The sequence below is a fragment of the Ictalurus furcatus genome, chromosome 19 (genome assembly GCF_023375685.1).
Source record: "Ictalurus furcatus strain D&B chromosome 19, Billie_1.0, whole genome shotgun sequence".
Classification (NCBI taxonomy): Eukaryota; Metazoa; Chordata; class Actinopteri; order Siluriformes; family Ictaluridae; genus Ictalurus; species Ictalurus furcatus.
Window position 1 is genome coordinate 5,927,222 of NC_071273.1, and position 25,149 is coordinate 5,952,370.

Below are 25,149 nucleotides of genomic sequence, written 5' to 3' on the forward strand. Positions count from 1 at the left end.
GGACAGGGTGCCAATCCATCGCAGGGCACACTCACATACACATTCACACACGCATTCATACCGACATCTATATACCATACAAAAACCAGTAGGCATGAGTGTGAGGCAGGGCAGAAACCCAAAGGAAGAGATGAAAATTACGCATCATATTATATGTCATGATGGCTTAAATATAATGTTACACGAAATAGGAAAACACCCCAACTGGACTCTGCACCCACCGCAATACACAAGAGACGGTAAAACACATTCTGTTAGACTGCAAAAGATATGAGAAGGAAAGAACTGAGCTAGATGCAAATTGGAAAGCATCTCTAGAGACATTAGAGAACTTGCTGGGAAAAACATCTGGTAAAATGCATCGTCCCCTAATAAACTATCTCAAAAATACTGGGATAAGCGAGAGACTTTAGTGATTTAGTATGAATATGTAGTATATAGTTATTTATTTATTTTTCAAAATGTTTATTTATGTATTATTGTTATTGATTTTAATATGTTTTTTTTTATTATTATTATTATTTTTCCTGCCAAGCTGCTGCCCACACTCCAGTCCAGTAGGTGGCGGTAATGCACTTTAAGTTGGTCTGCCAACCACCATCAAAACAAAAGGAAGAAGAAGAACCAGCGCGGTGGGGGTTTTCTCCAGGCCGCTAGGTGGCGGTAGAGAGACTCTTCCCTTCTGTTCTCCAATGAAAATGGCGGCGTCCATGCGGACACTTTCCACTGTAGGACTCCTGTCAAAGGCAACACAAGAACTCTCGCTGAAGGTACACGAATTAATTATAACTTTATGAGTTAGACAGCCATTGTAAGCTTGTGTGATAGTTTCTGTGTGTCGTGGAGGACTTCCATTACCTAGATAGTGTGTAGTGGAGTGAAGTAGGGAGCTTAACTAGTGCTCTGTGTTCCAGGCTGGTGTCCGGCGGTGTGTCTGCAGATCTCACTGTCCTCCAGCGTCATTACGGTTGGTCTCACTTCATTCCCAACTCGTCTAAATCTATTGTCTACTTTTATCATCAGTTCCACAGAGACTCTCAGTACATATTATAAATATTCGGTATAGTAGTTTCCTTATTAAAGCGATGGAGATGTTTATTTATTTCTGAAGTTTCCACTTAAAGAACACTCTATGTCCAAATTGACAAAATTTGAAGTCACAATCATTATACACTCACTGTCCACTTTCATAGGAACACCTGTACATCTCCTTACTTATGCAGTTATCTAATCAGCCAATCATGTGGCAGCATGAATCTCTTGACCTGTATGTGCATGATTGATTGTATACATTGCGCTGCTGCAACATGATTGGCTGTTTAGATAACTGCATGAATGTACAGGTGTTCCTATTAAAGTGACCGGCGAGTGTAGGTTAATTAGTCTAAAAACTCAGAAATAAATGTAAATGATGGTGGGTAACGCTTTACAGCTACATAATAAAAAAAAAAAAAATACACCTGGATCTCTGACTACGGTTCACAAGGGTTCCCGGACCCACCTTGAGATCTATAGTGCACTATAATCTGAGGGGTAAGAGTTAATACAACCTTAACCTGAGAGTAACTTTAACCTGTTTGTTTATAGCGCCACCTGTTGGACTTCAGTAATACTCTTACAGAAGGCTGTAAGCTGAGGTTTTCCTACATTTGTGTGAATAATAATGAGTAGCCTGCGTGTCTATTTTAACGTTTCTTTAATTTTTTTTCCCCTCATTTGTTATTGTTATTGCAGCAGCCGTATTAATGTGACTCCTGTGGCCTTTGTGAGCACCGCAAATGTTTCTACGTCACACGCTTCTCCTGTAAGTCACAAGTACATTGTTGTCGTTTGTAACATTTACAGATTGCATTTGAACCTTTTCATAACAAACTGATTTGATGTTTGAAACGTTTTCGTCCTGTTTGCCGTAGATCACGGTTACGGACGAGCCGGACACGCTGTTTCAGAAGATGACCGTGCTGGTTAAAGGTCACGATAAGGCAGTTCTGGACAGTTATGAGTTTTTCGCGACGTTGGCTGCCAAGGAGCTCGGCTTAACCCTGAGTAAAGTGTGAGTCACGATGATTTTTTCTACGTGTATCCTGAAGTAGATTGCCTGTGTGCAGTGACCCACAGGGTGACGTTTATTCTTCTCATGTTCTGTGGCAGGTTTGAACCACCGAGGAACATCGAGAGGCTCACACTTCTGAAGTCAGTGCACATCTTTAAGAAGCACAGGGTCCAGTATGAAATGAGGACACACTACAGATCCATCGAGGTGAGGGTTCATAGTTGTACAGTACTCTGGAAGTATTGTGGATGTATTGTAAACTATAAACTACAGTTCAGTGCGTGAATAAGGGCCTGTGTGTGTCAGATTGCCAGGATAACAGGATCCACTGCACATGCATATCTGGAGTACATCCAGCGCAACCTGCCTGAGGGAGTAGCCATGGAGGTCACTAAGGTAATAAATTCAAAAACGCAATATAAGAAATTCAGCATGTCTGTGTAGAGAAGTATTTAAATTACAAAGAAAAGTTTTACATTTTGTTTCATATGATTTGTGCAAGTCGTCCTGGACAGAATAAATTGCGCGGGACTACAGCGGTGCTTGAAAGTTTGTGAACCCTTTTAGAATTTTCTGTATTTCTGCATAAATATGACCGAAAACCTCATCAGAAGTTCTTAAATTCGATAAAGAGAACCAAATTAAACAAATGAGGCAAAACTATAATACTTGGATTAAAACGGTCCAATGTTATATATCTGTGTAAACCTAATGATGTTTTAGGACATATTTTTTCAGATGTATAGAAAATTCTTAGAAACTTTCAAGCACTGTTGTATTAAATGCTTAACAAACAAAGAAGCAGCTTATGTTGGCTAATACATTTCTTCATTTTACTCGTGACTTTAGTCTTGTTCACAATAAGTGAATGAAAGTATTTATTTGTTTGTTTGTTTGTTTATTTAAGAGCTGGTCGCTAGTATTCCACTAGGGGGCAGAATAGAGCAATAAACCCAAAGCTATAAACTGAGCTACTGACAAAAAACCATAGCCAGGGCTTTCGTAGCGACAGGAGTAAATACTTTTGTGTGTAGATTCATGACACACTTGCTGTAGATTATGCAAATTTTTGACACGTAATCCACATTAAATCCATGTCAGTTCCAGGTTGTAAGACTACAAAATGTGGAGAATTCAGTCGGTCAGCTCTAACGGACTGCTGATTGATTTAAATGAAGCAAAATCTATGATGTATGTGAATCTCTAACTGTGGTTGATTCGAGGAAAGATTTGTACCAAAGTAGGTCTAGGCAACATGGTGATATAGTATATTATCTGCAGTTTGTTAGCAAACCTTCATTCTGTGTTTCATATAGTAAAGATAGTACAAAAATGAATTATCCAGCTATAATGACTGTGGTGATTATCTCTGTAAGTTCTGTATGACGAAGCTTAAAAACTGTACATTTCTTCTTCTAGACTGCTATAGAGAAAGTTCCGGAGCATATCCAGACACCCATGTGGGACAAGGAGAGCCAACAGGAAGCCAGCTGATGAGGACCTTTTTATTCCAAGCCTTTTGTATTCAGTAGTCATTGCAGCTTATTGGGGATTTGAATGAAAGGAGGAAGAAAGAAGGACTCTTGCCTCACGTTATACAAGGGAATTATCTCACAGATGTGTATAGTGCTGTGTATTTATAAGTGTAAGCTTGTGGCTTCACATAATATATAAAAAAAAAAATAAAGGTATTACAGGTGGTTCTGTTGGGTTTGTTTGTTTAAGCGAAAAGGCAGGTCATGTGACCGTTCTTGTCGCTATTATTTAATTATTGAAAGAACATGAAGTAGATAAAAACATGTGACTAGTAGCCAAAAGTGTACGCTGCAACAAATGATTGCTGAAAGGAAGTCTATAGCAACCCAAATAACCGCTCTTTACAGCCGTGCTGAGCAGAAAAGCATCTCAGAATGCACACTGCAAACAATGAACTCAAGTGAAAATATCTTGAGTATAGTCAGATTTATCTAGTATTTCCTATTATAAGATTACAATAAACCAAATACAAGATTATTAAACCTATTTATACTTTTTTTTTTTTTAATTTCAGGCTTGTGATGGCAGATAATTTTGACATTAAGCATTTATTTGGGGGGAAAAGAAGCAAAATTATCTGCCAATAGAATGTCATTTTAACCTTGAAATGAATAGTAAACCTATTTCTAGACATTTTTTAATCTTATATTTTGTTAATTTTAATCTTACAATGGGAAATACTACATAACATCGGATTATATTCAAGATATTTTCATGTGCTAAGATGTCTTTATTTTTCTGTGTATGTTATAGCTTAAATGTAAAAAGGACTAGAATATAAACTTTAAAAGTCTACTTTATCAAGAAAGTCTAACATGACTATGTATTTGTGATCAATTAAAAATATATTGTGAAATTGTACCCAGCAAGCAGAAAACCTTTGCAGGTAATGTTAAGGCATGGTTTGTAGTATTGCAAAAATAAACAGATGTTCGAAAATGTTTTTCAGAGACCGTTCTGAATTAACTGAGATCAGAGCAAAAGCTCGTTGCTTTTATATTACTTTGATTTTTTTTTTTAAATGTTCCAAAAAGTCATGGATGGTCATGCAATGGACATGCAGAAAGTTTATATTTTTATACTTTGTACATACAAAGCTATTACAAAAGGTGCAAACGTTCACTGTTGCCCAAGAAGGAGACATGATACATTAAGAGCCGGTGGGTGGGGGTTTAAACTTTTGAACAGGATGATTGGTGTAAATTGTTATTTTGACTTCTGGGAAACGTAAATATATTATCTTCTGAAGGGCAGTACGTAATAATAAAAAAAAATCTTTGAACAAAATTTACAACGATCCTATTGTTCAAAAGTTTACACCCCCCTGGCTCTTAATGTATCGTGTTGCCTTCTTGAGCATCAGTGAACGTTTGTACCTTTTGTAATAGTCATGTATGATTCCCTCAGTCGTCCTCAGTGTGAAAAGATGGATCTCAACATCATATAGACACTGTTGGAAAGAGGTCAAATATGCAGAAGATGCTGGAAAAGCAAAGAATGTGCCGGACCTGGAGGATTTTTCTGAAGAACAGTGGGCGGTTTAACTGCTCAGGACAAACAAGGGACTCGTGAACAACTCTCACAGAACATAAACACAGTCGTTGATCGTCCAGGTAACGACACACAGGATTAATAATCAAGTGTGTGTAAACTTTTGAACTGGTTTATTTGTGTAAATTCGGTTATTATTGTGTCTCGTGGACTATATGTAAACATCTGTTGTGTGAAATCCCTCATTCAGGGCAGCACTAAATAAACAACATGCAATTTTAATGATTTCTATTATTAACATTCTGTACATTCTGCAATATTCTGCATATTCTTACAACTTATGAGCGGTAAATCAGACGAATGGCTTTGAAGTAAATCATGTTCCCCAGCACGGGCCAGTATTATAATTTATTAGAAGTTTTTGGGTGAAGTTCAGCGCAGGTGCAGAAGACTGACAGGACAGACTAAAATGATTCCTCAAAACAACCTTTAATGACAGAATTCAAATCAATCACATTCGAACTGAATTAACACACACTACATATCGTAAAGGTTTATAAGAGGAAAAAAAGTGATGCAAGTTTGAATGAAAACCCTTAAAACAACCATCAGTGAAATACAGCAGCGGATCGTGACCGCACATCTTGGTGGGGCAGGACGACATTAACGATGACGTTAATAACAACATATTGCCTCCAAAAAAAAGAAGTCAAGAGACTAAACTTACACTATAGGATACATTTATCAGAGTAACCCCGTACTAGGCAGTTGAGAGTCAACGAGACTTGAATGGACTTGAATAAACTAACTACGTGCATCAATTTTTAACAAGAGAGCAAAAAGATAGACAGAAAAGTAGTCTGGTCTTAAAGCCAGCACTGAACAGCCTTATAAAGAGTCAAATAATACAAGTCTGACACACAGTGCTGTGGAAAAATATTTTCCTGATTTCTTCTGTTTTTGTGTGCATCTCATACTAACTAATTTCAGAAATTAAAACAAAATCAAATATAAAACAAGGGCAACCTGAGTAAACCCAAAATACAGAATTTTAAATGATAATGTTATTTACTGAAGCAAAAATGTTCTCCAATGCCAACTGGGCCTGTGTGAAAATGTATTTGCCCCCGTAATTACGAATTCCCCAAATATTTGAAACTGCATTCATAATGGGGTTCAGCTGGACTAGACAAAACCAGGCCTGCTTACTGCAAACCCTGTTCAATCAGATCAACACTTACATAGAACTTTTTCAACATGAAGTTGGTTGAAAGATCTTACGCAGTAATTCACTATGCCAAAGTTGAAAGAGAGTCCAGAAATGATGAGGAAGGTGGTTGAAATACATCAGTCTGGGAAGGTTTACAAAGCTATTTCAAAGGCTCTGGGACTCCAAAGGACCACAGTGAGAGCCGTTATCTCCCAATGGAAAAAAACTGCACAGTAGTGAATCTTCCCAGAAGTGGCCAACCTTCCAAAATTCCTCCAAGAGCACAGCAACTACTCATCCAGGAAGTCACAAAAGAGCCAAGGACAACATCAAAGGACATACAGGCCTCTCTTGTATCAATAAAGGTCACTGTTCATGACTCCACTATCAGAAAGACACTGGGCAAAAATGGCATCCATGGAAGAGTGGTGAGGCGAACACCACTGCTAACCCAGAAGAACATTAAGGCTCATCTGAATTTTGCCAAAACACACCTTGATGATCCTCAAACCTTTTGGGAGAATGTTCTGTGGACTGATGAGTCCAAAGTGGAACTGTTTGGAAGACAGGGATCCTGTTACATCTGGCGTAAACCAAACACAGAATTCTGCTTCAAGACGCTGCTTCAGGACCTGGGAAAGTTGCAATAATTGAGGGAAACATGAATTCTGCTCTCTACAAGAAAACTCTAAAGGAGAATGTCCGGTCTTCAGTCTGTAAGTTGAAATTCTAGCGCAACTTAATTATGCAGCAAAACAACGATCCAAAGCACAGGAGTAAATCCTAGTCCTAGAAATAAATGAAAGACTGATGTCCAGTTATCGGAAGCATTTGGTTGCAGTTATTGCTGCTAGTGGTGGCACAACCAGATTTTAAGTTTAAGGGGTTAGTTTTTACTTAGTTTTTCACATTGGTGATAGGTGTTGGTTAACGTTTTTGTAATAAATAAATAAATAAATAATTAAAACTGTATTGTGTGTTTACTCAGGTTGCCTTTGTTTTATGTTGTATTTCATTTGAAGACCTAAAACTATTTATTATGAGCTATACACAAAAACAGAAGAACCTTACTGTTGTAATTTGACTCATTTGTAAAGAAATTTAGTTAATCTGTTTGTTTGTTTTTTGTTAGATTCGCCACATTTCTCATGCTCATGGGGAGCAAAGGCTAGCCAGTTGGTAAGATCCCACAGAAGAGCTACTGTAGCACAAATTGCTGAAAAAGTCAATGCTGGCTCTAATAGAAAGGTATGGTGATACACACAGTGGATCACAGCTTGCTGTGTACGGGGCTGCGTAGCTGCAAACCGGTCAGAGCACCCATGCTGACCCTGACCACCACCAAAAACACCTACAATGAGCATGTGAGCATCAGAACTGGACCATGGAGCAATGGAAGAAGATGGCCTGGTCTGATGAATCACGTTTTTTTATATATCATGTGGACAGCCGGGTGCGTGTGCGTTGCTTACCTGGGGAAGAGTTGGCACCAGGATGCACTATGGGAAGAAGGCAAGCTGGTGGAGGCAGTGTGATGCTCTGGACCAGTGGTTCTCAAACGTTTTCAGCGTGAGGCCCCCCGTGTTAGGGTGGATCCCTTTGGGGCCCCCTAGAGTCATCACATTTTCCCCATTTTTATTTTTTCCATGCTAGGCTAAGAGACTACGTCCTCTATCTAAAAACCAAATAGTCTTAGGTTTTATCAGCGTGTGGCTAACAGTACTATACACTAGTATATCAACGGATGTCTCTGTTTGATGGGTGTCTTAGTGTGCTGTGTATAATTGATTTAATTTATGAATATTTCTCATTTTTATTTACATCATAGTTTGAAGGTTGATAATCTTGACTTACGGATAAAATTAATAAAAAAAAATAATAATAATGTTCTAGAATTTCTATGTGGCCCCCCTGGCACCATCTGGTGGCCCCCCAGTTTCAAAACACTGCCCTGGACAATGTTCAAATACTGGGTCCTAGCATTCATGTGGATGTTACTTTGACATGTATCACCTACCTAAACATTGTTGCAGACCAAGTACACCCCTTCATGGCAACGGTATTCCCTAATGTCAGTGGTGTCTTTCAGCAGGATAATGCTCCCTGCAACACTTCAAAAATTGTTCAGGAACAGTTTGAAGAACATGAAAACGAGTTCAAGGTGTTGACTTGACCTCCTAATTCCCCAGATCTCAATCCGACCGAACCTCTTACAGGCCCCACCTCACAACTTACAGGACTTAAAGGATCTGCTGATAACGTCTTGGTGCCAGATACCACAGCACACCTTCAGAGGTCTTGTGTTGAATAGTTAATATGCCCATACGGACTAACCACCACTGGTGAGATGAGCACATGTCAATGGCATGTATCTACAATATACAGGTTTGTTTTGTTTTTACAGCACAACCATGAAAGCCATATGTGAGTCACTCACCATCCCTGGAAGCTCCTGAAAATGTTCCGTACTGTAAAGTGTGCAGAAGAAGAAAAAAAAACATAAAATACAAACAATTCACAACACACTATAAAACACATTACCTCCTCTGATGGTAGAAGCAGTCATATCGTATCATTTGGTAATTATTTTTAACTTATTTTTCATTTTTAACATTCAATTTCTGTGCGTGTATGCTGTATTCGACTTAAGTCGTAAATGAGAAGTTGGAGCTTGGAATTATGTCATTTTCAAATTCTGTAAACAAAATTGAAGTAAAAAAAAAAAAAAAAAGGAGGAAAATAAACCTGTATAATCAGTGTTATAGATTTAACAGGCAAATATATCTATATGCTGATTGATCTACAGCAAATACTTGTATAAACTCATTTAAAGGTAAGACGTACTGCTGTGTTTACTGTTGATGATGGGAGCAGCCATGTTTATTTGACATCACTTGATGAACTCGGAGGAACTCAGAGCTGAGGAGACTATCCCAAGTTCCTGAGTATGAATTCAAGAATTATGACCTTTAGTCAAATGCAGCAGTATTTTGCTCTGGGGCCTCCATAAAAATAAAAGTTGACCTTCTGCACTTTATATGTTTTTACCTGCTTCCATATTGCAACAACAACAACAACAAAAAATCATGGTTCTAGTAGTTTTGGATGATACTTTCTTCAGAAATAAGTATTTAAATTTTATTCAGTTTCTGTTTTGTATGTCTGGAGGGTTTGATTTAATTGTTCTGTTTTAGTCCTTAGCCCTGTTTCCTCGTATCTGTGGTTAATTTATGCAAACATTTGGAGCAAGTACTCACCTGACCCCATGAGGTGCACACACACACACACACACACACACACACACATACACAATATACAAAATATACAAATAAAGAACAGAAGGTGTAGAACATCACACAGATTATCTCCCAAAAGAGGGATTAATGGACAACACGGTATTTCAGATAGATGCTCTATATTAGAAACAATTGGCTCCTCCTGTACTGTTTTTTTTTTTTTTTTTAAATATAAAGCTCTGAGGCCACATAGCAGTGACAAAGGCACTACTTTCATGTCCCATAAGCTCATACATGTACACTCATTGTTATTGGGCCATGGCTGCAATCCACATACAATACAAGTGACTTCCACTCAAGTGAAGTTAGACAGTAAGCTTCTGAGCTAACCCCGAATCAGTAGCTAAAAGTATCAGTACAAGTGGCTCAAAAATGTGTTTCCGTATGTCTTCCGAATAAGTTCCCCATACCATTCCTAAGTGTTCACTCCAAGCTTCTGAGAGAGTCAAAGAATGCTTGGAGTGACCATCATGGTGGACCTCACCTGGACCTGAACACCACCTAGCTAGCCAAGAAAGCCCAGCAGTGTCTTCATGTCCTGCGGAGGTTGAGGAGAGCAAAACGTCCATCCTCACCACCTTTTACAGGGTGACGTTCGAGATCTGTTTCACTGGAGTTTGCTTCGTTTCATCTGCTGTTTCAAATAATCTCACAAGTTTTCTATGGACTGGAGATCTGGTGATTGTGCAGGCCAGTAGATGTGACTCAGTGTTGCATCACACTCGCCACACACAGATTTGCACCCTACACTCGACATCCTGCAACGTGGGAGTGTCAGTGCTGTTTTCTGCCTGGACATGAAGCACAAACAGTCAAAAACTGATGATTCGATACGTTCATCATTCGTAAAAATTTGTTCAAGTAGTTTGTGTAGCCCAAAGACAAAACTCAGCATAATTATTCTTCAGCTGCTCTCAAGTCCTTCTACATGTGTGTACAGTCAAAAAGCACTGATTTCAACGATGATTACTGCTTGTATTAACATGCAACTCACTATTACACTATTATTCTTACAACCATGGGGAGCATCAGAATTAGGGGTGAGGGGACTGTGATCTTAGTGACAGTGGCATGGTTCTTGGTGCCAGAAGGGCTGGATTGAGTACTTCAGAAACAGCTGAACTCCCAGGATTTTCACACACAATAATCCCTAGAGTTTACAAAAAAATAAAGTTTTGTGGGTGCAAACACCTTGTTGATCAAAGAGGTCAGAGAAGAATGGCCAGACTGTTTTGAGCTGAAAGGAAGTCTATACCCTACTGAAAAAAGGATAAAAGCATCCTAGGCTGGTTGGCTGGTCTTTGCTGGTTTAAGCTGGATGTAGCAAATTTAAGCTGGTCTCGCAGCCTGGTCAAGCTGGTGTTCAGATGGTTTTAAATGGTGGGTCAGCTGATTTCCCAGACTGGCCAAGCTGGTGTTCATATTATCTATTGAATAATTAATCAGACAGTTCCATCTACAGACAAGGGTAATTACAAGAGTAGTCAGGCAGACTGGGTAGCATAGCATAACTACTTATTTCAGTTGTTAATAATCTAAAATATATCTCACAATTCTACAACAAAAGTATTAAACTGGATGCACAAATAAATTATAACAAAATTTGTAGCATGCCCTGAATCATACCAGACTGATATATTGCTGTATAAATGAGATAAATGTAAGTCGCTCTGGATAAGGGCTTCTGCCAAGTTGTCTGACCAAATATAGTCATCTTTTTTATTTTGAAAATTTCAGCCTGACCAACGCTGACCAGCTAAGAACAGCCTAACCAGCTAAAAAAGTGGTTAAAACACCTCTAAAACCAGCCTGCTGAACCAGCTATGACCAGGCTGGAAGACCATAAGACCAGCTAACCAGCTTAGGCTGGTTTTAGCTTTTTTTTATTTTTTCCAGCAGGGTAGTAACTCAAATACCCACCGTTTACAAAGGTGATGAGCAGAAAAGCATCTCAAAATGCACGTAAACACATAAAACCTTGCGACAGATGGGTGATGTTTTTCCAATCTGTCTAGTACTCAGTACAGGGGTGGACTGATAAATAATACTTAAGGGAAAGTATAAATAACATGTCAAATCGTACTCAATTAAGTGTGGAAGTATCCAGTCAAAAAAATGTCCTGACATGTAGTACGCAAGTAAAATGTTGCTACTTTTAAAATATACTCATTATTAAAAAGTACATGTTAAAAGTTAGTTAAAAGTTAGTCATGTTTTCATGTGAAACTATTTAGAATAAAATTATAAGCTGTTTTGCCTGAAAAAACATCATTCAATCTCTGTAAGAATGCAATATTTACCGTTAGCTAGAATTTGGATTTGCTTCCTAGCAATCATAGCTATCTAACCTGGCATTAGCAAAGAAAACAGGCTAAGTTAATGTTAGCAACTTAGCGAAACACCTCATTTTCACATTCGATGGAGTTCAGAGGTAAAAGAGATGCCTCATTTTATACGAGTCTTTGCTTACTCCAGTATACTGAAATATTTGACAGCGGTAGGGCCAGGGGTGCTCATCCTCAAGCACTGTGGCAAGTTTGATTTGTAATGAGTACTTTGTAGGTCTGAATAAAAGTGCACTGAGCAAAAAGTAAGGTTTATTTCAGTGTAATTAAGTAATAGTGCAAGTACTGAACTTATACTCAAGTATAAATACACCCAAATAATACTTAAGTATAGTAATGAAGAACAATCAAGTATTTCTCACCCAACAGTGCACCACCAGCTGTTGCTTCATAGCTTAGGAGGACAGTATGCAGTTTGGGACACACCCTGTTCGGTCGAACGTGCTGTGTTCTGATTGGCTGCCCAGTCATAGTGAGCTGTTCAAACGTATCATGCGCTGCACACTCGCTTGTTCTGTTTGTTCATTTCAGCCATGGCCCAATCACAGTGTTATTCAAATGAATGTCTCACACAGTGTAGATAAAGTATCTGATGTAAATATTCATATTATAGACTACTTAATACCAAGTTTGAGCTGCAACCAATGTGTTTTTAGCCTTGGTAAAAACCAACACAGATCTCGCAAGCGTTTCGCTCGACAAATTACATTCTAGATTTTTCTTCCTAGACCAACTTAGCACTTTTGAGCAGATGGTTCATAAGATGGCAACCAACACTCATACTGGCTCACAATTGACAAATCAATGGCTCTTCAAGAAATCTTTTAAGAGTTAATGCTATGTTTGCATGCAAAAATTGAGGAGTAACTCTCAATATGAATATCTCAATGCATTTTCAGTGGTGCCTTAAATAAATCCATTTAAGTGCAAGAAGAAAAGAACACATCGCAATAACTGTACGATGGTAATTTATAATGCTTTCCCACAGTACAGAACTATCTATACAATCAACTTCCACCCTTATATGCCTGTTTGGTATTCAATGTATTTGGGCAAGAATGGCAATTGAAAAACAGTTCATGTACAGAACCATGTCGCACAACCCGGTAGTAAAGTGCTATTAGTGGTTAAGGTTCTGCGCCAGTTCAACTTATAGTGTCTGTCTCACTGTGCTTATGAGCAAAAGAGACCTGGGTAGAGGGGGTAGTGGAGATTGTTGGACACAAAAGACGACTCACCTTGGTTACTGGGGAAAGGGACAGGGAGCGACTCACTGCACATCACTGGGGCAGAGGGAGAGAGCGGGGTGTAGTGTCCTGCCGCCATGTCCCAGTGTCTTCCGAAAGGGTGACTAAGTCCCCCTTCAGGAGACAACAACAGTCAGTCCAGCATCAACAGCACACAGGCGAGCAGAAGCAGCAAAGCTAGCAGAAGTGAAAGCACTCGACTCTCAGAGGAAGCAAGTGTGGAGGCAAGTGAAAGAACTGAAGAAAGGTGCAACACCTGTCGATAGACGCTTGGTCATCGGTGGATATTTAGTATACTTCTTACCGTCATGGAGATGACACTGTATATTTCTTTGTATAAACGTGTTTCTATACATAACACATATGTAATATTGGATCATTTTCCTCAATAAATAAATGAATAAGTATAATATTTTTGTCTCATTTGTTTAATTGTGTTCTCGGTCTACTTTTAGGACTAGAAATGAAAATGTGATGATGTTTTAGGTCATATTTACGCAGAAATATAGAAAATTCTAACTTTCAAGCACCACTGTATATGCTGCAATTTTCACAATTTTGTCATCTCTACAAATATATTTGGCATACGATACATATACTCTCGATTTGTGAAATGACAATGCTAAAACAAAGCTTAACTTCCACAAAATAATGTAAATGCTCCTATAAGTGTTCTTTCTCATAGAACAATTTTCCTGTGTGTATTATTTTGTTTCCTTAGAACATACATGTATGTGTTGTCTGGCTGAACTGAATGACGTGCTCATTCCTTAGGTGGTTCCCATTACCAAAGATATTGCACCTTTGCATACATTCTCATGCATTTCAGTGGGCTTTAAATGTATTTCAAAAGCCAAAGAAGAGAGGAATGAAACAAAGGTTTAATCTACAGAGTATGTCTTACAACATGCACGCCAAACTGAACCTCTGCTTTAATGAAATAGAAAAAGGAAAAAGAAAGAGAGAGAGAAATACTGTACATTAGGGACTCCTGATTTCAGTAGTGGGCCAAGTTTAAGAGTTTCAGCTTTCAAAAGCGCTTGTCTCATACATTTAATGATTTCTTCGCCACGCTTTCTGCTTTTTAGAACGTCACACTATTTTAAGATGTTAAGTTCCCCAAAGCATTTTAGTTCTACATTATGAGACACCTGGAAATATTACATTTACATCAAGTCTCGCATGCAATGAAATAATAATATTATTGTACAAAAAAAAAAAAAATTGGGGAAATACTGATATGTTTTTTTTTCCACATATCAGTGTCCATTTTGGTTCATATGGTTTATTCCATGGTTTAATAAATGGACGTGAAGAAGGAGTGAGTTTGTTTTAACTTTATTTGGACTATGTCCAAAGCTGTTAACGTTTAACCAGTTTACACAATTTTCACAAATCCACAGAAGTCAGTTACAGTGTGTAAAAAGGATCATCATAAAGAGAACATTTTAACATTAGACACAGTGCTAATCTAACATTAATCCATGTCATTGTATAAATGTCAAATCAGTCACCAGAGTGGACTGCTGAACACAAATAGAAAGATATAATTTCAACAGCAATATTTACACTTTTACGTAAAAATAGCTGCACATTTATTAAATAAAGTGTCACTTTTGAATCATAAACACTGCACATACAGAACAAGGTCTTTATTTCTAATTTTCCTTCTTCTTTTTTTGTTGTAAAAGTTTATATAGCAAGAGCTGTATCAATTTGTAAATACTGAGTAGTCATAGCTAAAAGAAACTCTAAACATTGAACAACAGTAAAAGTCTGTGAGGCCCAAGGAGTCTTGAAAAAGAAGCTACTTTTACACTAGGGCTAATTTGTTTCTCTCTCGTTCCTTCAAATGTACTTTTTATTATTCTTTACGAGCCACTGAAAAGGATCGTTAAGGCTTACGGGGTTAGCACCACGCAAACTAAATGCTGTTTAATGGGGACAGAATGAGCTGCTCTTTGCAAACAGTAACAAACTTAAACACAAGGTACTTATCAGATTTATCAGAGAACCAGCGAATGACTGTGCTTTTGAGATTCCTTCTAAATACACTGAAGAAAATGGAGTGAGTTGATCAGGGACTGGAGTATCTGGAGTATATTTGAGTATGAGTATTACTAGTAGTCACTGGTTACACCCTGGCGGTACTAATCAGAAATATATATATATCTATTTTTTTTCGCAATAAGTCTGAGCTGCTTTAAAACCGCCAGCCAGCAGGGGGCCCCGGCCAGCGCTGACCTCTGCCTGGAGGCATATGGGGAGGAGGAAGAGGAGGGGGTCCATTGTGGTAGCTGCATGAAAGGATAAAATGATACATTTGGTTTCTGTGTGCTAGGTTATAGAAAAAGGGCCTGTGCCACAAATTCCAGTTTCTCCCTTCTGAACCAATTTATTCATCAAAATATATCATTTATATATATGGATTCATGCATTATTATCCATGGCAGCTAGAACAGTTTCATGTGTAGCTCTAATTGCATCGAAAGCAGTTTACACTTTAGATGTCGTTACTACACCATATTTTTTGGAGCAGATGAAAAGTTGAGAAAGGCGTGTAGCCAAATGAGTGTGAAAGGGCAAGAAAGGAAAGAGGGCAAAGGATGGAACCTAGGGAAGAAAAGGAAAGTGTGTTCTTACCCTCTGGGGTGGAAGTGGCGATGGGAGCCGGAGGGCATCATGCCCCGTCCTCTTGGGCGCAGAGGAAAACCTCTGAAAGGAAGATGCCCGGGTGGAGGTGGTGGAAGTGGCGGAGGTGGACCATGCCTATAAGACAAGAGTTCTCCATTCTCCAGACTTACACTACACATGACAACACTGCAGCTTATGTCTCACTTGTTAATTTTATTTTATTTTTTTCTAGACTCCTCTTACTGTAAGCTTGCCATGCACCTGCATTAACATTTGCTATCCTGTCCCAGCTGGTTGCTAGATTATTACTAAGTTGTTGCTATGCTAACCAAATTGGTTGCTAGGGTGCTTGCTATGGTATCCCAGATATTGTTAGGTTATTTCTAGGTGCATGCTATGCTACTCCAACTGGTTGTTCGGTGTTGCTAGGTTATCATATTCCTGTTGATTGCTAGGATGTTGTTGGGTGGTTTTTATGATATTCCCCATAGTTGCTAGTGGTTAACTAATTGGTGGTTATGCTATACTGAATGGTTGCTAGGGTGTTGCTAGTTGGTTGTTATGGTATCTTAGGTGGTTGTTAAGATGTTGCTAAGCGGTTGCTATAGTATCCTAGATGGTTGCATGGGTGTCTCTAGGTGGATGCTATGGCATCGTCATGCACTTTATATGTTCTTTTGAACAAGCTACTCATTATGTTTCACAGTGGTGCTTGAAAACAAGAATTTTCTATATTTCTGCATAAATATGACTTAAACATCATCAGATTTTGACACAAGTCCTAAAAGTAGATAAAGAGAACCCAATTAAACAAATGAGACAAGCATATTATACTTATTCATTTATTTATTGAGGAAAATGATCCAATGTTACATATCTGTTAGTTGCATGTGAAGTAAATGAACCTCTAGGATTAGCAGTTAATTTGAAGGTTAGATTAGAAGTTAGAGTCAGGTGTTTTCAATCAATGGTATGAGAATCAGATGTGAGTGATCACCCTGTTTTATTTAAACAGGGATCTATTAAAGTCTGATCTTCACAACACTTGTTTGAGGAAGTGTATCATGGTATGAAGAAAGGAGATTTCTGAGGACCTCAGAAAAAGAGTCGTTGACGCTCATCATGTTGGAAAAGGCTACAAAACCACCTCTAAAAATTTTGGACTCCACCATTATACAGATAGATAGATTGTGTACAAATGGAGGAAATTTAAGACCATTGTTGCCCTACCCAGAGACCAACAAAGATCACTCCAAGAGCAAGAAGTGCAATAGTCCACAAGGTCACAAAAGAGCCAGGGTAACTTCTAAGCAACTAAAGGCCTCTCTCACATTGGTTAATGTTAATGTTCATGAGTCCACCATCAGGAGAACACTGAACGTCAATGGTGTGCATGGCAGGGCTGCAAGGAGAAAGCCACTGCTCTCCAAAAAGAACATTGCTGCCCCTCTGCAGTTTGCTAACAATCAGGCTAAGGAAAAATGTTTTGTGGCAGGATGAGAACAAAATAGAATGTTTTGGTTTAAATGTGAGGGGTTATATTTGGAGAAAGGAAAACACTGCATTCCAGCATAAGAACCTTATCCCATCTGTGAAACATGGTGGTGGTAGTGTCATGGTTTGGGCCTGTTTTTTTCATCTGGGCCAGGATGGTCACCATCACTGAAGGAAAATGTCAGGATATCTGTTCATGAACTGAATCTGAAGAGAAAGCGGGGCATGCAGCAAGACAACGACCATAAGTACACAAGTCGTTTTACCAAAGAATGGTTAAAGAAGAATAAAGTTAATGTTTTGGAATGGTCAAGTCAAACTCCTGACCTTAATCCAATAGAAATGTTGTGGAAGGACATAAATCAAGCAGTTCATGTGAGGAAACCCACCAACATCCCAGAGTTAAAGCTGTTCTATACTGAGGAATGGGCTAAAATTCCTCCAAGCCAATGTGCAGGACTGATCAACAGTTACCCCAAACATTTAGTTGCAGTTATTGCTGCACAAGGGGGTCACACACAAAACTGAATGCAACGCTTCACATACTTTTGCCACTCACAGATATGTAATATCGGATAATTTTCCTCAAGACGTAAATGACCCATTTGTTTCAATGGGTTCTCTTCATCTACTTTCAGGACTTGTGTGAATATCTGATGATGGTTTTGGTCATATTTATGCTGAAATGTAGAAAATTCTAAAGGGTTCACAAACTTTATTTACTTCATTAACTACTTTATTTGTATTAATATTATTAACAATATGAGCGGTATGTACCTGTGCATAGGTGGATGAGGTCCCCTTAGATGCATGGGTAGAGGAGGAGGAGGAGGTGGAGGAGGAGGAGGAGGTGGTGGTCCTACACACATGCTCATAGCATCACCTCTGCCTCGTTTTCTGCCTTGCATATCCAGATATGGTGGTGATCTACCCATTCCCCTCCTAAAACGCAACAAAAAGGGGAAATGCAAGTTTACAACTCGCACTACAAGCATAACTAAAGAGAAACAGCGATGTTCTACAATGTTTTGGAGTAACCTAATTGGTCTGAATCCATTCATGAACCCATCGTGATTCCTGGCCCTTCCTCGACCTTGTGGGCCAAAACCTTTCATCATCATTCCAGGTCCACCGCGACCTCCTCGTCCCAACTGGCCGCCTCTACCTCGCCCCCTGATTCCACGGCCTCTGTAGAGATACATGATGTACTTCTCAGTCACCAGATCCAGTTTCTCACACTGGGAAGGAAGGTAGCTAAGGACCGACAATGGAAGTAATGATCACGTGACCTACCTCGATTTATAGTCAGGACCCGTCTTTACCTCTTTTTTCATCTCTGAGGTATCCGTCTTTGCTGCAGAATCTTCCACCTGCTCTGGAACATTATCCTCCATCTGATAATGATCCGGAAAAAATAAAATCAAGAAATTAAATGAAATTACCCAAAAACACCACCTTTGACTGCTTCTAGGACTTGCGTATCAGTTAATCAATCCATTTACACTGGTGACACGCTTTTCTTTCCATTAGATATGAATGGTCATATGGTGCAATTCACCAAATGAACAGCGCATACTGAAAGTGCAGGCCTTGGTGCTGCCACAATACTATACATAATGCTGAGAGCTGACGTGGAACTGAATATAGATATTTGTATATTTAATATCGAGTGATCTACTACTAAAGAAATATTTCGCTGACCTGAATTCAGCTGAAACGCTGAGGTCTGATAAGCTGATGTCATTTTGTGATAGAGGGTGGGACAAAGTTTCTCCCATCTGTATTATAACTCGTTACACAGACATAGCCTCCTTCACACTAGTGAAGCATTCAGGGTAGGGTAGGTGTTTGGATGGATGGATGGATGGATGGATGAATTCACATCCAACAGAAGAAACATCTCTGACACAATTCTATATAGTGTTACAACCAGGAACTGAAATGGACTTAATTGGGATTTCATGTCATGAGTCTCCACAAAATGGCCCATAATATAAAAATGAGAGTGGAATAAGTATTCACCCCAATTTCTGTAAAACTGCTAAATTAGTTTAGCTCAGATTGGACATTCACAAAGCTGGGCTTTCGAAAACTGTGACGAGAAGAATGCCATTATGGGAAAAATAAAAAATAAAATAAAAAGCAATATGAAAGATAGGAGGTATATCCCAGACGATTTGCAGCTGTAACTACAGCCACCAAGTATTGAGCCTGGGGGTAAATACTTTTGTAATATCAGTAATCCTAATTAAGTTTGTGGGAAAGATCAAGGGGGTGAATACTTGTGCGACACACTGTAGTAATAAGAAAACAAACGTGTTAAATGTTCATGAGTCTACTTTATGTCCATGTGTACCTTGTAAGGGTCTGTTAGATTCATATTTAGTAAAGTCACATGTCCCGTAAAGTCTTCAGTCGGTTTACTCCCTGACTTTTAAAACAAAAGTAAGGCAAATTTCCATTTAATGACCAGAAAACAAAGGTTCTCAGAGACAATTAAATCATGTGTATTTATAGATATATATAATACAGTTCAGAAAAGTGGACTGCAACATAATTGATCTATTATCATATTAATACTATATCATCTCATCACCCAGGCCAACGTCTTAATATATTCCTTTTAATTATTACTTGTTGTTCCCAATTTATTCCCTTTATACGCTCATATGTTTTATGTGTTTTAATATCTTATTATTTATAGACATTGCAGAGGGGAAAAGCTAGTTACTATTATTATTAGTGCATTTATTATTAAGTCTCATGTTATTGCTTAAGGGATTTCCAAATTATATGAAATTATTTTCAGGCTGTTAAAGATATATAGATATAGTCTGAGAATAGATGTTAAACCATAGGCTTCTGAATGAATACATCTGTTCATATATTTTGAAAACGAATAAGTCTACACATGTCCAGTATTTTAAACGACTGAATTAATATCTGAGATTATCCTGAGATGTGTTCAAACACACAGCTGCTCCACACTGTCCTGTCTTGTCTTACACAGCATTTAGAGACAGTGAGAGGGAAACACGTGTTTTAGACACGGTTTTACACAACATTTCTCATAGAACACAATATCCATCCTGTGTTTCTTCTTCATTTCCATCCAGAGATCTTGTTTGTGTGTTTGTTTACTTTAACTAGCAGGCTAACAGTAGCTACACAGAAACAGCCATTAGTCCTGTCCTCGTACAGCCTCAGTCTAGATGTTGTTTATTAATTACCTCGTCGATTTACCTCGTAAGAGATAGAAAACCTCGTCCGAATGAGTCAGGAGGAATAGTTTAGCCTATACTTCGCCTAAAACAAAAAATAATTCTACCATGAATAGTTAAAAACCGTTAAGCAATGGCGCTGACGTCCAAAGGCTTTTAAGTAGTGGTGCGTTCAAGGTACCGCTGAATTGCTGTATTCAGTGTGTCCTCCTTTTTATGCATTTATTTTTTAAACAAACTTGGCTATAGACTGGTCTGTTGATGTTTATTATTATTATTATTATTATTATTATTATTATTATTATTATTATTATGTTGTTGTTGTTGTTGTTATTGTTGATTTTGTTGTTGGTGCTGCTGTTATTTACCTATAAATGTTCCCAAATACTCTATATACCAAAAAGTATGTAGACACCTGACCATCACACCCATATGTGGTTATTCCCCAAAGTCTTGCCATAAAGTTGGAAGCACACAGTTGTATATGATGTCTTTGTATACTGTAACAGTACAGTTTAACTTCTCTGGAACTAAGAGACCAAAACACTGTTCCAGCCTCACAACGCCCCTGTGTACAAAGCGAGCTCCATGAAGACATGGTGTGTGAAGGTTGGACTGGAAGATCTCGAGTGTCCTACACAGAGCCCTGACCTCAACCCCACTGAACCCCTTTGGGATGAATTGGAACACCGACTGCACCCCAGACCTCCTCAGTACCTGATCTCACTAATGTTCTTGTAGCTGAATGATCACAAATCCCCACGGTCACGCTCCAAAAATCTAGTGGAAAGCCTTCCCAGAAGAGTGGAGCTTATTATAACAGGAAAAAGTGGAATAAATCTGGAATGGAATGTTCAACAAGAACATATTGTGAGGTGTCCAGAAACTTCTGGTCATATAGCCATAGTTCATCGCAATAGTACAAGAGTAGCCTATTTTAATATAGTCATATATTCACTGTAAAAGTAGGTAACTTAAAATTACTCAGCAGGTTAAAAAAAGGCTACTTGACATCTAGCAAATGATTGCATAGGTCTGAGTTTAATAAGGTGGAAGTGACGGTGCCTTTTTTTTTTTTTTTTTTAGGTCAACGGCAAAGTAACCAACATGACAAGATCTCCCATGCTTCATGGGAAATCAATAAGCCCCAAAGAGTTGTTGTAGCTTCGACTTCTCTCTTTTGGTTATTTTCAAACTATTTTTGTCGTTGCTGATTTGTTTCAGAATGTTGACTCACGTCATTTCTTAGCTGAAATACTGTACCTATCTCTCTCCCCCCCCCACCCCCCCACTCCTATGCACTCAGATCTATGAAGGACCCTATGTTTTAACATATGCTTGTTTGTTTCAGCAATTACTATTCAGTATTAATTGTCATGTGACATAACAGTTGAATAAAACACAGAACTTTTACAGTTCATTTAAAGAATCTACTGCTACAAACACAAATGCGTGTACTGCATGTAGGCCTACACATCAAGTACTTTTTAAAAACAGTTTCCAATTTTATTGTGGATGAGCTTTGCAGTATTCTGGATGATGGTTTTGTCCCAGGTGGTGAATTTCTCCTGATTACAGTGTGCCTCTCTTTACATCCAGTACACTGTTAGACTTTGCTGTAATGTTACCGTTACGTACCGTAAAAAAAAAAAAAAAAAGCCTAGTAAAATACCATATATATTATTTACGGTTAACCACTGTAATATACACTGCATTATGGGTATTGTTATGAAGTTTACAGTAACTTACTGTATATGGGAATTTGCAGTACTTTACAATTTACTCAAAAGCAGTAGCGCTAGTATAAATGAAGACATTTCTTGAAGAGTGTATATGCTGCTGCGGCCTGCACCTCTGCACTCAGCATATGGATGGGCATATATACCAAGCGCTATACATACAATTAAGTTGAAATCATTGCCTTATAATTCACTGGATGACTTCTGTTCATTGTGTACACAACTTGTCTTGCTCATATATCCTATTTTATATGCAACACATTAGAGAGAAATCTGCTTATTTATCTTTTTTTTTTTAAATGCCAATTGAAAGCATTACGCGCTTAAATAATTACAGCTCGAGAGCATTTAACAGATAAAGCCTACCCAAGTTAGACCTTCTATGTCTCGCCGGTGTTAATTTATACACGTCTTTTGCATTTTCTAGTGTTGTTGCTGTGCCTGCAATCTGCACCAAGTTTCCAGTGATCCAGTGAGAGGAACAAATAAATGACACAGAGGCTGTATAATAAAATTAAACAAGATTTATTCCATCATCTTCTTCTTGGAATATTTGATTATGAAACAAATGAATAGGAATACAGTTAAAAAAAAAAAAAAAAAAAAAAAAAGAAGAAGAAGAAGAAGAAGAAAAAAAAAGTGCCAAAACAAATATTTACATCAGGATTATGGCACATTTCTGTACAGAGAAGCTGTTTAGAAGATAAAGACCAGTGTCCATGAACTTCTCAGGGATGGTGAGGGGGTCATTCCTGGCTGAGGATTTCCGACAGCTCCTTTATGTACTCGATGGTGTATTTGAGAGTCTGGATCTTGGTCAGTGGTTGTCCTCTGCGGCTGTAGACAGGAGGCAGGTAATCCCGGAGCTGATGCAGAGCTTCAGCTAAACTCCTCATGCGCATCTTCTCTCTCTCGCTCGCCTTCATGCGCCTCTTGGTCGACATTTTAGGTCTAGACGCTTTCGTCTGCGCCGTTTTTCTTCCTGCGTAGGAATAATCCAAGAACATTTCTCCAGGAGCGTCTGGGGATGAGGAAGATGAAGAGGAGGAGGATGAAGAGGAGGACGAACAGGTGGAGCAGGGAGACGCAGAGGGTTCAGGTGATGAGCATCCGCGTCTGATGGAGCCGCCTTGCTGCCCGAAAGGTCGGGGGTCGCTCCTCCAGTCCCACTGCGCCAGAAGTTTAGCGGTCAGGTGATCAATCTCTGCGCCGTCCATGTGTGTGTGTGTGTGTGTGTGTGTGTTTGGATGAGCTCAGGTGAGGTGAGGGTGTGTTTTATACCAGCACACCCTCACGACTGCTTTACGAGCTCACAGCTTTTGGCGAAGTTCAAAGAAAGCCGAAGTGTCACCAAGTGCGACTTTCTTTTTCTCGAGAAGAACCGGGTTCGCTGTCGCCCAGGTGTGAACGAGCGGCTAATGCGGCCGAGAAAAGAAAATAATTAGATTTCCCTTTTGTGAGAAGTGACTTTTAAACCTCGTCATCATGCGTCTCGGGGAAATGCGATAGACAAACGAGACCCAGGAGGGTGTGAGGATGGTGTTCACAGCGCACTCTGTGCGTCTGAAGAGCTGCTCAGTGAACTCCATGTTGGGGGGAAACTGTAAACACAGACTGGTGTGGGAAAGAGCTGTAGTCTGTCTTCAGCTACTTCGTTTTGTTCCAGAACATCAAACTGCAACACATTAGTTTCCCTTTTCTTTTTTCTTATAAAAGAATTGCAAGACATGTAGGCTAGTTAGCCTACTTATTTAATATAGTCTATTTCTGTATTAATAAATAATATCCATAATCTACACACAACTGACTTTTGTATTGTGATTATTTTCTGTTCTCTCTCGACTGTAACAGAGCTGGATAATACCCTAAAAGTAATCTGTAACTTATAACATTATAACTAATACTACTCATTATTAAGTAATAGGAGTTTAGCTGTTTGAATTCTGTTGCTTTAAATAACTATAGACTAATTTATTAACAAAAATATACTACTACTTCTAATAATAATAATAGAAGTGTAAGCTATTTTAATGTTTTAATTGCTTTTAATAAATATAATTTATTAACAAATATATACTACAATACTACTACTACTACTACTACTACTACTAATAATAATAATAATAGAAGTATAAGCTATTTTAATGTTTCAATTGCTTTTAATAAATATAATTTATTAACAAATATACACTACAATACTACTACTACTACTACTACTACTACTACTACTAATAGAAGAATAAGCTATTTTAAGGTTTTAATTGCTTTGAATAAATATACTTTATTAACAAACATATACTACAATACTACTACTACTACTAATAATAGAAGTGTAAGCTTTTTTAATGTGTTAACTGATTTTAATAATTTGAATTGCTATTTGAATTTCATTTCCTTAAATAACTATAATGGAATAACAAAAATATTATACTAATAACAATAATCATAAAAATAATGGAAGTATGCGCTGTTTGAATTGGATTGCTTTAAATAACTTTAATTTAATAAAAAATATACTAGTTCTGCTACTAATAAAAACAAGTTTGTTTAAACTTTTTTTTTTGTTTTTCTATAGAGACAAGCTCGCTCCCTCCCTAATACACTTCCATTAGATTCTTTTTTTTGTTTTCTCATTGTGCTACCTTATTGTATTTATGTTTACCTGTGAATGTCTTTTTCCACTACTGTATCACTGCAATTTCCCCCAGAATCAGTAACAAATCTATCTATCACTACTACTACTACTATTACTACTAATACTAATAAAATATAAGTAACTATAGGATACTTTGGAGTGTGCAGTGAATGGCCGTGTATAAAATATGACGAAAAAAAAAAAAATTGATAATTAAAACAAAAACAAAAACTATCTGACCCTCTAAC

The 25,149-nt window shown here is 38.1% G+C and overlaps 3 protein-coding genes across 5 annotated transcripts; 1 reads left to right on the forward strand and 2 right to left on the reverse strand.

The window, feature by feature from the left end:
• Positions 1 to 222: 222 nt before the first annotated feature.
• mrps10 (mitochondrial ribosomal protein S10) lies at positions 223 to 3,753 on the forward strand. The gene is made up of 7 exons (XM_053650519.1): positions 223 to 770; positions 915 to 967; positions 1,735 to 1,804; positions 1,914 to 2,053; positions 2,152 to 2,260; positions 2,360 to 2,449; positions 3,473 to 3,753. The coding sequence occupies exons 1-7, from the start codon at positions 693 to 695 to the stop codon at positions 3,545 to 3,547; spliced, it is 615 nt and encodes a 204-aa protein (XP_053506494.1). The 5' UTR covers positions 223 to 692; the 3' UTR covers positions 3,548 to 3,753.
• Positions 3,754 to 13,193: 9,440 nt separating this feature from the next.
• si:ch211-51e12.7 (uncharacterized protein LOC336335 homolog) lies at positions 13,194 to 20,679 on the reverse strand. Of its 3 annotated transcripts, none has more exons than XM_053650518.1 (6): positions 20,537 to 20,679; positions 18,600 to 18,700; positions 18,345 to 18,494; positions 18,084 to 18,248; positions 15,822 to 15,947; positions 13,194 to 13,292 (listed from the first exon to the last, which is right to left on the reverse strand). In XM_053650518.1, the coding sequence occupies exons 2-6, from the start codon at positions 18,698 to 18,700 to the stop codon at positions 13,283 to 13,285; spliced, it is 552 nt and encodes a 183-aa protein (XP_053506493.1). In that variant the 5' UTR covers positions 20,537 to 20,679; the 3' UTR covers positions 13,194 to 13,282. The 3 variants fall into 3 exon arrangements, with proteins under 3 accessions (XP_053506493.1, XP_053506492.1, XP_053506491.1); XM_053650517.1 differs by lacking the exon at positions 13,194 to 13,292 and adding an exon at positions 14,110 to 15,475 and having other exon boundaries at positions 20,550 to 20,679; XM_053650516.1 differs by lacking the exon at positions 13,194 to 13,292 and adding an exon at positions 14,110 to 15,475.
• A 1,166-nt stretch (positions 20,680 to 21,845) lies between these two features.
• Positions 21,846 to 23,651, reverse strand: msgn1 (mesogenin 1). The gene has a single exon (XM_053650596.1). It carries the CDS (start codon positions 23,481 to 23,483, stop codon positions 23,013 to 23,015), a length of 471 nt encoding a protein of 156 aa, XP_053506571.1. The 5' UTR covers positions 23,484 to 23,651; the 3' UTR covers positions 21,846 to 23,012.
• Between the last annotated feature and the right edge of the window lie 1,498 nt (positions 23,652 to 25,149).